The sequence below is a fragment of the Chrysochloris asiatica genome, unplaced genomic scaffold, assembly GCF_000296735.1.
Source record: "Chrysochloris asiatica unplaced genomic scaffold, ChrAsi1.0 scaffold00009, whole genome shotgun sequence".
Lineage (NCBI taxonomy): Eukaryota > Metazoa > Chordata > Mammalia > Afrosoricida > Chrysochloridae > Chrysochloris > Chrysochloris asiatica.
Window position 1 is genome coordinate 27,364,934 of NW_006408527.1, and position 14,801 is coordinate 27,379,734.

The window sequence follows — 14,801 nt, forward strand, 5'->3', positions numbered from 1 at the left end:
CTAGTCGAGTTCTGATTATCAAGCCATTGAAGGTAGGTCAAATGGGTACTATCTGCAAATTTGGGCATTCTTGTGAGTCTCCCCTCACTTCATATCAGCTGGATGCTTCACTCTCGGTTCTAGCCCTCTGTGGCTGTGTCCTAATCCATTGGCTCAGGTGTCCCCAGGTCTCAACACACTGTGGATCAACCAGTCCTTCCTCTTATCTCTCTCATCTCCAGGTCAACGGGAGTCTATGGAACGTGGTTGAATCCAGCCCATTTCTTCATTGCTGCCTCTCCCCCTCTTCCACTCACCATGAGACCAATGTGGTCGCCAGCAAGCGTGCATGCCTGCTCATATGTTACCAGAAGACACTTGACTGCTTGCCTTGATGGCAACCTGTTTATTCTTGTAGTAGCCACTCATGCTACCATTTTTTGTTTGGGGGTTTTTCCTGATGTTCTTTCTTTGAAGGTGTATCTTCTGTCACTCTAGCTGTTCCAGGAGGGTCTACTTGTCCTTTCTAGTGGATAACTGTACATTCTTAATAAACAGATTTTCATAAAACCTAATATATTAGCAATTCTTAATGAAACCACTGACTTTGCTCACAGTATAACAGATTTTAGATGAACATCACTTAAATTTGATGATGCATATGTTTATAAACCCTGTTTAAAACTTCTAGTAAGAAGTGAGAGGCAGTATGAGGCTGACTAAAGAAGTCTATTTCAAAAACTACCAAGATCCAGGTTTCAAATAATATGCTTGATCTTTAGGCTCAAAGTGACAGCGCAAAGCAGTATCTAAGCAATATATTGGGGGGACAGGTGCATATGCACTTGTGTGTGTGTAAGTGTGTATGTGTTTGAAATCATGTCCTAACATTTCTAAGTACAATAGTGACAGAACATTGTGAAGGCATTCCATTCAAGTGATTAACATTAAGTGGTAACTTTACTAGTGATAAAAGCAATTGGCTTGAATGAGTCTATGATGCTTTTCATAGAATTCTTTCATTGTTTGCATTGTAAGAGTTGTAATTTCACAAATAAAATAAGAGTTATAACTTCTTCAATAAATCTTCATTAAAGTTATAGCTAAACTTATACATTATTTCTTATGGATTCATATCAAATAATCTTATATAAATAAAATAAAAAAGAAACAACTATTATAGTTGCCTGCATGGATGTGAAATTTTGCATTCAAAAAAGACCTGAAAAAAATAAAAACTCTGTAAAGCATTATCTTTCTATCATTCCTTAAACTAGAATCCATTTTTTGCTACTTGGAAAATATTGATTGGGTGCCTACATATGTGCCAGGCACTGTTTTAGACAAGGAAAACTAAATGAGTAGTTCAAGGCCACACAGAATGTTAGTAAAAACATCAGAAAAAAAAAAAAATCCTGCACAATGAATTCAGAAGCTCTTTTTACTACTTTTTTATTTCATTGTGGTTGTTGTTAAGTGTCGCTGAGTCAGTTCTGACTCATAGTGACCTTGTGTAGGGTTTATGAGGATTGGCTGGTGAGCTTGAGCTGATGACCTCACAGTTCAAATCGATGTTGCAGTCCAGCACATTAATACACAATGCCACACCAGGACTCCATTTTGTTATTTAGTAGAACTAGTCTATTCCTCATTGTTGTTGTTAAGTGCCATCGACTCAGTTCTGACCCATAGTGACCGTGTATAGGGTTCCCGGAAATCAGCTGGTGAGCTTGAACTACCGACCTTGCAGTTCAAACTGACTTTGCAGTACAGCGCAATAGCACACAGTGCCACCATCAGTACCCCTATTCCTCGTTGGGCCATTTGAAAGTTCTTTAATTTCATACTTAAAACAATACATTATAAGAATTTCAGGGGCTTTCAATGAAATTATGATACCAAGTATGTTCAAAAATATTGTTATTGTTATTAAGTGCCATTGAATTGGTTCCAACTCACAGTACAGTTTCCAAGGAGCAATTGGTGGGCTTGATCCATTAACCTTGTAGTTAATAGTCCAGAGCTTATCTTACAACATCACATGGGGCACTACTAAATTAAAGGCAACTTATTTTTGCCTTAATTATTATTGTATTTTTATTGTTAATATTTTACGAGCATGTTATATTTAAACTTGATTTGAAAAATTTTAGTATAAGCTCTATCACTTTGAGTTACTCAAAAGATTGTTGTTTTTTTTTTCCTTCCTAGTAATTTACATTGTTTCTAAACTGGACAACTTTCTTTCCACTGTTGATATGATGTTGAATGTTGTTGTTAGGTGCCATCAAGTTAGTACCAATTCATAGCATTCTATGCACACCAAAAGGAAACACTTCCTGGTCTTGTGCCATCCTCACAACTGATGGTACACTTGAGCCCACTGCTGCTGCCACAGTGTCAATCCATCCCATTGGGGGTCTTCTTCTTTTTCACTGACCCTCCACTTCACCAAGCATAACATCCTTCTCCAGAGAATGGTCCCTCCTAATAATGTCAGAAGTATGTTTAAAAGCTACATTCAATTCCGTTTTAGATACAAAGGCTAAGGTTGCATTATTCGCTTTAGAATTAACAAACTACTGATTTTTTTTTCTACTTTAAAATTTAGGGAAAATATTTTTTCCCTTGCCATAGATCAATTTTAGGTTTTTCCCTTCTTAATCACCACAATAAATGTTATTATAATAAATACAATATTATTATTTTTAAATGATCAGGCAAAGTCTCCTTCCAAAAATTGTTTATTCATGACATTATCTTATTTTTTATTAAATACATAATAAAAGTAATGCTTACTAGCACCAGTAAAGAACCATTTATTACGTTTTTCTTTTTAAATGCAGTGCCTGCCTGAAGTCTGCAAACACAAGTCTCCAATTGTCACATGAAATAGAGGTACTATATCTTATAAATAGTTGTAGGACTTGGGTTGTATTTAGAATATAAGAGCAGCAGTCATATAATGTTTACACGCCTTATCTAACCACAAAACCCAGAATGGTCTGATACCATGTCTCTTACCTAAAGAATGTGCAGCTGTGGTTTTAGAGCTGAAAAACCGGCCAAGCCCCAGATCTCCAAGTTTCACCACTCCAGTGGCGGTAATGAACACATTGGCTGGTTTTATATCTGTGAAAAAATGAAGAGATCAGGAGAACCACAATATAAATTTAGGTAGCTTATAAAAGGTTTAGAAACTTTTCATGGCATAATTTAAAATGTACCCTAAAAAAAGAAAGTTAGGTTTGAATTCCTAACTGAGCACTTTATTTTGAATACTATTGACACAGTCTAATATTGCTGATTCCTCAGCTCTTTGCTAGAGATAATCATCAGGATGGCGGGATGAAGATGGCTACTGATTTCACTTAAATGACAGTGTCCATTTTCTGATAAACTTTTGTGACTCAAAGCACAAAAGATTTGTGTTCTTTTCATACATATTATCAATATAATATCTTACATAGAATTTATTTATTGGCATATTTGCATAAAGCATAAATCATAACAATAATACTATTATACATATATTCATCTAATGAATTGTTTAAATAAAGTATATTGAAATTTTCTGGACCCCCAAATCAGTGGATGAATTCTTTAGTGATGTAACTCTGCCATCTCACTGATTATCAAGAATACTTTCAGAGTTAATGATAAAGATTACAGTTAAAAGTAATTCAAATACACATTTTTTCATTTGGATAAGTGCACTCTTCCTTACATGTATTCAACTGCTTTCCTGCAGCTACTTTATTGTTCTTTACCAACACAACCAGTAAGGTGCTCAGAATACTCAAGCAGACAGAAGACTAATATTCATTCTTATTTAAAACCAAGTAGAGATTTATTCAAATGTTTATCATTCCATTAAAATTAAAATTTGGAAACAAATTACTTGAGAAAGCACGATACTATGTAAAGATTGTGTTTATTCTAAATTGTCTAGCAACTTATCATTTATAATAATATTAAAAGTTATTTATGATTTTGTCTTACCTCTATGCATGACTCGTCGAGAATGCATGTGTTCCAATGCACTGCAGAGCTGAACAAAGTACTTCCAAACAGTTCTTTCAGGAATTAACCTCTTTTGTTTCTTAAAATGCTTTAAAAAGAATTCAAATAAGAATGATAACTAACATTTCTTAAGACTGAATTCTGACAAGCACAAAGCTACAGCCAGAAGACTACCTACAGTTATTTACCTATCACCAACTGAAAAGCTGGATTTTCCCTACTAAATGAACCAAGTATCTCTACATCTTTGCAAAGTCCAACTTTAAAAAAAAAAAGTAACATCTCTATAAAAATAACTTCTAATCTGAACAAGAAAATACAACACTACATTTTTAACAGAGCCAGAATAAACTAGTCTAGAAATCTGAAAGTAATTATGTTCATCAAATGACAATTCTCTTCCTGAAAGAAGACTGCACTATAGAATTCCTTTTAAATAGCAAATCACCCTGGTGCATTTAAAATATCGCTTAACTTACTAACAATTAAATAAAGGGATTAATGTAAAAGTTTTCATGAATATTTTCATTGAGCACTAAAAGTCAAAGTTGTACTTTGCTTTGAATAAATGATACCATGCTTCATGGATGAAAAAATACTACAGGTGGTCCAGGCAAAAGCTGAGAGACTCACTAGTCTGGTTAGGAGACAGTTGGGCATCATGCATGAGGGCATTGACTAAAGTATTTCAAAACCCAGAGGTACATATTTATGTCCATTTTCTACATGAAATTTGCTAGAAGGTGAAACTAAAAATTAACTCAGTCAAGACCAATGCTCACATATGATTCAAGAGACTTAACAAAGACTCATGATACAATTTTTGTTTTCAAACAGAAAAATGCAATTGGGTTTCTACTTAATGTTTATAAAAAAGCAACAAGAACTTAAACAAGTTTTCATAAAATTTTCTGTCATCTTATATTTAAAAAAAAATACATACATATATATATATAAAATCATCCAACTTTAAACAAGTATACAAGTATGTATTTTATCTGTATATTTGACTTCAGAATTCTAAATAACTTGATCTTTATTATTCAAGATGGAGAAACTATACTTTAGACACTCCCCAAACAATCAAGCCTGTCAATTATTACTCCTATGATCAATTGAGGGTCAGCTGAAAGTCAAACAGTAGTACGAAATCGGCTGATATCCCTGCTTCATATTCAGGAAAGAAAACAAAATTATACCTACTGTCTCATAAATAGTCACTATACCAAAAAATAAGTCTTTAAGGAAAAGCAAGTAACTTCAGGTTAATCTTTACTGTGAAACATACTGTGGAAATGAATGTATCAGCAATTTCAGTGGAAATTGAAATTACCATTACATCTCAAAGAACAAGTAACAACAATTAGATGACCAGGCAATTAAGTAGCAAATCAGGGTATTAGTAAGATGGTGAAAACCTCCCATACGATGTTTCAACATTCAGTCTTTTTAATTGGAGGCTGTGCCAACATCAGTTTTCATTGGAAGAGGGCAATGCCGCAAAATCCGTACTTTCCACATGATTTTCTTTCAGACTTGGAATGAATCCAACTAAAGCCTGTATATGTGTTCTCCCTGATGCTAGATTAGCATATCAGAGGATTGTTTGATGTCAACAGGAAGATGGGGACCAGGCTTCTTTTCATTCAGACATAAATATACCGTATCATGTAAAGATCAGACCACGGAAGAAAAATTTTATGTTTTAATAAAAATTCTGAAACCATAATTATAATTAATTTAGCAATTCATTTTCAAAGTTTCATTATTAACAAGCAAACAAAATATAAAGCCAAAGATTGCCCTTAACTTGCACAGTAAGATAGATGATATCAGATCCAGATGGACTGATTATTTTCAATTTATATATATGTATATTTTAGGTCTAACTTTCATAACAACATATTAACATAATGACAATAAACTGACATTAATGTAATATTGCCTACATGGAATGATTTGGGAAAACATAAAATATCCAAATTAGTAACAGGCTTTTGGAGAATAATTTTATGAATATCATCTGGTCCTAAAATAAGTGAAAAGGCAATTTTATTACATCATCAGTTTCCCAATTGTTTCAAGAGTTATTTATCATATGTCATTTGTCAATTCAAGTGTAGGGTTTTCCTTTTAATAAATAAATCAAAAAATAACAAAGCTATTATGATGAGATAAGCCTGTCTGTTCTGATGGGGGCACTGTTGACTATCTCTTGAATAAGAGAGGATGAATAGCAAAAAGGAAATAAAAATTTTAATTCCTTGCACTATTGGTAAAACATTTATTAACACCATAAAAGAGAAATGTCTGTAATGTCAAAGTCTTAATAAAAAAAGAAATAGAAAAAATAATAGTTTCCTGAAATCTTTACTAACAAATACAAATCTTCCAAAAGTTAACTCTCTAGTCAAAATGTATTACTGTTCAAAAACCCTATTTTTCCTTGAAAATATCAGTTCTATATAAATACTTAGGACAAAATTATTTTTAAAAACCTAATGCCAACATATAGAAATTTTTATTTTAAAAAACAAAGTTTGTGTGGGGAAAAAATGAGTATGCTATTAAGTTTAACATACATATATTTCTCACATAATAAGTTTTCAACAAAGCAGTAAATAATTCAGCTAAATATTTTAAAGATTAGTATCCATATATTGCTTTGTGTAAAAACGAGATACGTGACATGCCATTATTTCCCATATGTTATGAAACAGAAATGCAACTTTGTACACCTGAAAAGAACATATTTAAGATTTATGAAGATACATATTAACAGTCCATTCAGGTACATGAGTTGGTGAGTCTTTTTTAAAAATAGGCAAGTTTTCAAATATTGTTTACTTACTTTAAAAGTGCATATTTTACTTCTATCAACATTATTCAAATACACTACATTTTTTCAGATTTACAAAATTAGATATAGTAAAAGTCTAGTTAATTTACATACAAAACATAAATGTCAGATTATATTTTTACTATATAAAAATACTATCAGCATTTCACGTAGGTGAAATTCTGCAAGCCTGGTAAAATACATACATGCAATGACATTGAAGCAATTTGTATTAATATAAAAGAGGCTTGCAAGCTGACTCATTCAAATATTCTGGGAAAATAGTCATACTTGTTTTTTACTCCAATATCTAACATCCCTCTACAAATTATGTGTCCAAAGCTAAATATTATATGGTAGACATTGAACATTTAAATACCATTCTTTTGGACTCAACTAGGTTGCTTGGTTCCTGCATTCTAAAACCTATAGAACCAAGTAGAACACATACTACATATTTCTAACTTGGGCAATTCTAGCATTCCTCCTCAAGGAAATCTTGGGAACTCCTGAAACTACTGCCCTGAGATCATCTTTAAACTTTAAACCAATGATCTCCTCTTAAGTTTTCTTTAAAACCAAATGATAGCTTAGCTTAACTGGTGAAAAATAGTCTGTCTGGGACTCTTTTAAGAATTATCTATATGGCGTCATGTAGTCCTGGTGTGGCACTGCGGGTTAAACCTCCGCGAGTTTGGGTTGAACCTCAAGGTTGGTGGTTCAAGCTTACCAGCCGCTCCTCGGAAACCCTATACAGGGTCTCTATCGGTAGGAACTGACTCAATGGCACTTAATAACAGCAATCACCTGGGGTCAGAGTGACAACAGCAAGCAGAAAGATTAGCTAGGAACCGTACTGGACAATGAGTGGACACGTCAGCAAGGGTGGGTGAAAGTGGTTGTAGAACTCAAAGACTGTCATCAGGGTTACTGAGCTGTACCAGAAGAAACTGGTGAACAGGTGTGTGTTTGGCTATGTTTGTTCTACACAACAACAAAATACAATTTGAATAATAATAATGATTTTCCAGCTTATATCTAAATAGTTGAGCCCATAGGTTGGCACATCTTTAAAAATCAAAAATTCCAACTAAAGATTTGGAACCATCAGGGCTGGTTTTATGGTACAACCTGTGCAAATAATGCACAGTCTTGCATTTGGTTTAATGCTCTGTTGTGGTCATCTTCAATTTCTTAATTTCTGAACAAGGTGCCTTGTAAATTATGTAGCTGGTCCTGGGAACCATACATTAAGGATCCTTTAGAAATATACTACTGTAGTTAAAAAAGCAAATGTAGTCCTGGTGTGTAAGACAGTCTACTGAATTCTGATGATCACAACCACAGAGATTTGAGGAGAACTCAAAGAGGTTTAGGAGAAAGGATAATTAACTAACGAGAAATAATAAAGCAACAAGAGAGCTAGAACTAGAGCACCAGCTGCTCTCCATCTCTTCCAAGTACTATCTATCTAACAAAAGGAAGTAAGCGATTTCTGTTAAATACAAGGAAACATTTTCTCCTTGGCAGTGTTGTCAAATTTTAAAGGTCAGTAACACAATACACATTCACCTTTTAATACCAGAACTGATGATGACATCTGACAATAGTTGGTTGCATGAGCCTGAAAAAATCATTTAATCTGTGGTGGTGGTGGCGGGGGATTCCGTTTCCTCATTATTTGAAACAAAGTTTGGAAATAATCTCTGAGGTCCTGGTGGTGGTGGTGGCAGTAGTGTGCTGTGGAGTTGGTTCTGAATCATAGCGACCCTGCATAGGGTTTCCAAGGCTGTAAATCTTTACAGAAGCGGAAAGACTCATCGTTCTCCTGCGGAGCAAGCTGGTAGTTTCGAACTGCTTGACCCTGAGGTTAACAGCCTGACTCATAACCACTATGCTATCAGAGCTCCTTCTGAGGTCCCTATCACCACTAAAATGCAATCTGTAGTTCTACCATCTCAGTTACAAATAAAAAATACATGTTAAATGCCTGTGTGGCACATTTCCACTCTTAAAAAATAAAAACTTTATCGTGATGTCCTATCCTTGATGATGTTGTTGTTAAGTGCTGTCAAGTTAGTTCCAATTCATAGAGACCCTGTAAAAGGTTTCCAAGAAGCAGCTGGTAGGTTTGAACGGCTGACCTTTGTTGGTAATTCAATGTTCATAAAACATACATAATAAATGCCTATGATTAATAAACCAAAGTAAAATAATCCAAAGTTATCTGTGCTCTCGTTATAGTCACATCCATGGCTGATGACAACATTGAGCATGCATGTAAAATTATTCTGTTAAACAGAAGAGTGACAGCAGATTATTTGGCAAATCATTTGCAAATCAGCCATGGCTCTGCCTATGAAATATTCCACAACAGATTTGGGTTGTGAAGTCTGTGTGAGATGGTTACCGTAACAACTCACAGAAGACCATAAACAGAAGCATTTGGGCATCTGCAAGCAAAGTGTAGACTGATACTCGATAGAAGGTAAAAAATTTATTTAAAAAAAAATTATTACTGGTGAGGAGACATGGATTCATCACTAGGAGCCTGAAAGTAAATGGCAGAGTAGGATTGGAAACATCCTCAATCGCCGACCAAGAAAAAGTTCCAAAGTCAACCATTAGCTGGAAAACTGATGCTTACAGTTTTTTGGGATTCTCAAGGGCCTGTATTGGAACACTATCAGGAAAAAGGTTAAACAATCAACACTGCTTGTTACAGTGAGATGCTTTCTGAAGAGCTGAAGTCTAAATTTGGGATAGTCTTTGGCCCCGTGAAAGCAGCCCTTCAAGGATGGAGATTCATTTCTGATGATGAAGTGAAGGCAGTGGTACATTTGTGTCTCGAAGCGCAGTAAAAAAATATTTTTACTAAGTAAATATGAAACCTTGTTGACAGATGGACAAAGTGCATTGAAAAGCAAGGATATTATGTTGAAAAACGATGTATTTGTTTTTTCTAAAAGTTGATTAAAATCAATTCTACAGCCAGAATGCAGATAATTTTTGACTTACCCTCAGACTTTGAATATCTCTAAGGTATAGTGATCCATACCCAAAACTACGTGCAATGCCATATAGTTCATTCCAACTCATAGTGAACCTGTCTCAGAGACTACAAATCTATATGAGAGCAGACAGCCTCATTTTTCTCCTGGGAAATGGCTAGTGGGTTTGAACCTCTCACCCTGTGTTTAGCAGCCTAACTCCTACCCTACTGGTACAGTTAATACTATAAATGGCCTTCACATGACATGACAGGTAGTTTAAGTTCTTTGTTATAAATTTGTAATAAGCTCTATCATTTACCATCAAAAGGGACATCACATACCCAGATAAAATACTCCTATAATTAAAATGATAGGATTACATTTTTAAGTGGTTAATTCACAGAATTAAGCAAACAGTGGTTGAGTAATGGGAAAGGTAGGATGCTTTTGAAAGTACAAGTGTGGTGCTAAATGTGGCTGCTATTATATATTAATCTCTCCATGCAAACACTTCTCTTTTCAAGGAATACTGAGGCAACAATACTTGAAATTGCACAATACCTGCTGTGCATAACTTTGGGGGATTATATGAAGATATAAGCAGCTCAGATAGCAGAACGGTTATAAGTTGGGCTGCTAACTTCAAGGTCAGCAGTTCGAAACTACCAGTTGTTCCATGAGAGGAAAATGAGGCTTTCTGCTCCCATAAAGATTTACAGCCTCAGAAAACTTATACAAGGTTGCTATGAGTCGGAACTGACTCCACAACATATAACCACCACCATATGCAGATACAAAACAGTTAGCACATCTCAATTTGAATTTTTGTATGTAATATAATTTGCAGTGTATGAATATTTTTACTCTAGGCACAGTGAATGAAGCTCAGATACCTTAAGTCGCTAGGAAGGTACTAAGTACAAAGGTCCTGGAAGGCCATGATATTACAGAGAATACTTATCACTGGCCTAGGATTTCATTTGATTTGCTTTTGTAAATACCTTCTATCCAAGTTTTATTAGTCTTTTTCCATTCCTGTAATGTTGGGAAGTTAAGTAAAAGTAGTTCAGCTGATCCCAGATTCTAACAATAGCATATAAATGCAATTCATTCCCCAAATCTAAAATTGCATAAATTAGTAATAGAAACTAAAACTCATTTCATTTTAAGGTGCAAAATATGAAGTTAGCTGAGCAATTATATTTATAAAAAATAGTTCTTGTTTTTGTTAGCTACCATCATGCCACTACTCAACCCATGGTGATCCCATGCACTATTCTTATGAATAGGATTTATCGTTGGCTTAATATCTAAAGTAGAATGCAAGGCCTGTCTTCCTAGCCTAGCTCCATCTAGAAGCTGTACTAAATCCACTTATTATCACAACAACAAAAAAGCCTCTGTTGACAGAGATATGGTGACTGGCCAGGAATCCAATGCACATCTCCTACATAAGGCAAGAATTCTACTACTAAACCACCATATCTCAGCATGTTGTTGTTGTTAAGTGCCATCAAGATAGGTCCAAATCATAACGACCATGAATAGGGTTTGCAAGAAGTGGCTGGTGGGTTTGAATTGACAACCCTGTGGTTAAGAGTCTAGTGTTTATACTACACCACCATACTAGGATGTATGAGGATAAACCAGAAGGAATTACTACAAAATCACAGAACTTTTATTAAATAAAAATATGAAAATGTGAAGCTGTTTGCTTGACATCTGGTTCTATACACTTCTGAAGGCAGTGCTCCCATGTCTCTAACCCTTCCCTACAAAATTTTGCACTCTTGGATTCACACCACACCAAAATAAGTCTTGGCACCCTGGAGGGACCCAAATGGTGTTCCTTTTCAATGTTGTTTGAGTTCTGGGGCAAAAAAAGAAGTCTGAAGGCACAATATCAGGGCTGTAGGGTGGGTAGGGTAGGGTTTCCTAAAGAAATTCTCCTACAACTGCCCTTGCTACTCTCAATGAACGAGCAGGTACTTCATTGTGATGGCAAAACAATTCACTGGTGCAACATTTCTGGCCTTCTTGGCGCCAGTGCAGTTTTCAATGATCTTTAAGCTTCTTTCTACTAAGCCCCACAATCATCCTGTGTCCTGTGAAAAAAATCTATCAAGATTACCCCTGGGGATCCCTCATAACTATCACCAGAGCCTTCCGAGCTGACTTCTCTGCCTGGAATTTAACTCACTCAATAAATTCCATTGGAAGCCACAGTTTTGATTGTATCTTTTTTTGTTGTTGTTGTTGTTGGTAGCAATCTAATGAGACTAAGACAAGTATATTACTGATAGAATGTGTCTGTAGTCATACAGTACTTGCAGAGACATGGTTAAACAGATCTAGTCTGGAATAAATGCATGCATATATAAACTATAACTTAGTAGCAGGAGTCCTGGTGTGGCATGGTGAGCTAATGTGTCAGACAACAAAGTCATTTGAACTGCAAGGTGAGTGGTTCAAGCTCACCAGCTGCTCCTTGGAAACCCTATACTGGGTCTCTATGGATAGGAACCAACTCCACTGCACTTTAGAGCAACAACAAGTAGCAATACTTTTTTATTTACCCTCATGTTTTCCCAAGAAAGTGCCTTATAAAAACTGGCATATCAATATCAAGGAAAATTTAGAATTGAAAATCAATAAAAGGTGGATAAAAATATATGAATGTATCAGAATTACTTCACAAATGATACCAATATTGCAACCACATGAAAAATCCTTAAGAGAAGTTTCTAGTCTACTAAAACAAATAGAGAAAATGCTTGGAAATAGTTACAATTAGGAGGGAAAGAGAAAGCAAGATTAAAATTAGAAAGTCACGGGAAATGTAGAATCTCCACTGAGTGGTTTCCAACCTGTCTAGACAGGGCTGGTGAAAGGAGATGGGGATAAAACTCCTGTGGTTCAATACTGAATAACTGCTATCACGACTGACTGTGAGGGTTGGAAGTAAAGATAGATGTTTTGTAACACAAATAGGGGAGTGCTGATCTTGCAGTACAGGACTGGAGGACCCTGGGACAATCAAGGGAGAAGAGAGGAGTGCTGGACCCTATCCAGAGAAACAGCGACACCAGAGATAGAGTCAGAGATGATGAGGTGGAGAGATGGAGTGGTTGGGAACTCTGGACTCAGGGAGGGAGAGGGGCTGTGTGCTGACAGCTGGGGGTGGGCTTGCGGGGTGGGCCCTTTGGTTGTTTAAACGGTTGTATATTTCTGAGTAGGGAGCTCTGGTAGCATAGTGGTTATGAGTTGGGCTGCAAACCTCAAGGTCAGCAGCTTGAAATTACCAGCAGTTCTGTGGGAGAAAGATGAGAATGTCTGCTCCCGTAAAGATTTACAGCCTCAGAAACCACGTATAGGATCGCTATGGGTCAGAACTGACTCAAAGACACTTGACAACAACAATATTTCTGAATGATTTGGTGTACATCAACCCCCCCCCCCAAAAAAAAAACAAAAAAACAGAGGGAATCAAAGTAAATGTAGTTTAATAATGATTCACAGAGGGAATTGTAATCATTGCAATGAAATGAAATACGATAGGAAGAATGTAAAGTTGATGTTCTCCCATGTAAACTATTAACCAATTCACAATTAAAACTTAAAAACAAACAAAAATTTATAAAGTCAGTCTAAGGAAGTCATGGAAGGTCATGAACATAAACTGAAACATTTGCTTCTATAATGAATGCTTTCTATTATATGCTATACCAGATAACTGTATGAGTTTTCATATGTACATTTTCCTAATGGGCAAAGTGAAGACAACTGAAAAATGATGAGACAGTAAAATCCTCTCAACAGATATTTAAATGAAAGAAAGTTACTGACTATAATGTGGGTTCCCTGGGTAACTCAAAAGGTCAAGTGTTTCATTACTAAACGAAATTTTGATAGTTTGAACCCAACCAGATGCACCTTGAATGACAGTACTGATAATACGATTCCAAAAAGCCTTGAAAACCTCACGGAATAGTTCTAAGCTGAACACATGGGGTCATCATGATTTAGAATGGGCATATAGGAAGCTAACAACGACAACAATGTAATGGGAAAGTAGACAAGATTTTGTATCCTTTCTTGCAATTGTCTATCCGTACCAGAAGGACACCACCATTCATTTCTCAGTTTGTCGTACTGTGGTGGCTTGTGTGTTGTGATGCGAGAAGCTATGCCACCAGTGATTTTAAATACCAGCAGGGTTACCCAAGGTGGACAGGTTTCGGCTGAGCTTTCAGACTAAGGCAGACTAAAAAAAAAAAAAAAAGGAGAGGCCAACTACTTCTGAATAGCAGTGGGACATTGTGAAATACGTCAGAAGATGAAAGCATTATGAATAGCACCAGAATAATGTCAGATACAATGACAGAACATGAGTCACTCAGGTTGGAAGGAACTCAAATTATAATTGGGGAAGAGATGCCTCCTCAAAGTAAAGGTGACCATGATGACTAGAGTAAAGCTTTCAGTATTTTCATTTGCTGATGGGACACAACTCAAATTAAGCATCCATTAATAATCAGAACATGGAATGTACAAAGTATGAATCTAGGAAAATTGCAAGTTGTCAAAAAAGAATTGGGCTCCTCCTTTCCAACCTGATCCCATTGTTATGGCTCCCACAAAGAGGGGTGGCGAGAAGAAGAAGGGTCATTCTGCTATCAATGAAGCGGTGACCAGAGAGCACACCATCAACATTCACAAGCACATCTATGGAGTAGGCTTCAAGAAGTGTGCCCCTCAAGCACTAAAGAAGATTCAAAAATTTGCCATGAAACAGCTGGGAACACCAGACGTTCGCACTGACACCAGGCTCAACAAAGCTGTCTGGGCCAAAGGAATCAGGAACGTTCCATAACGTATCCAGGTGCGGTTGTCCAGAAAACATAATGACGATGAAGATTCACCAAACAAACTCTATACACTGGTGACGTATGTGCCTGTCACCACTT

General features: G+C 35.9%; 1 protein-coding gene across 1 annotated transcript in view; it reads right to left on the reverse strand.

Moving 5' to 3' along the window:
• Positions 1-14,801, reverse strand: part of NEK7 (NIMA-related kinase 7) — a 131,133-nt gene that overhangs the window by 50,647 nt on the left and 65,685 nt on the right. The window contains exons 6-7 of the mRNA XM_006834172.1: positions 3,982-4,090; positions 3,004-3,111 (exon numbers count right to left, since the gene is read on the reverse strand). Of these exons, the coding sequence (XP_006834235.1) occupies positions 3,004-3,111; positions 3,982-4,090 (217 nt within the window). The remainder of the gene's footprint in view (positions 1-3,003; positions 3,112-3,981; positions 4,091-14,801) is intronic.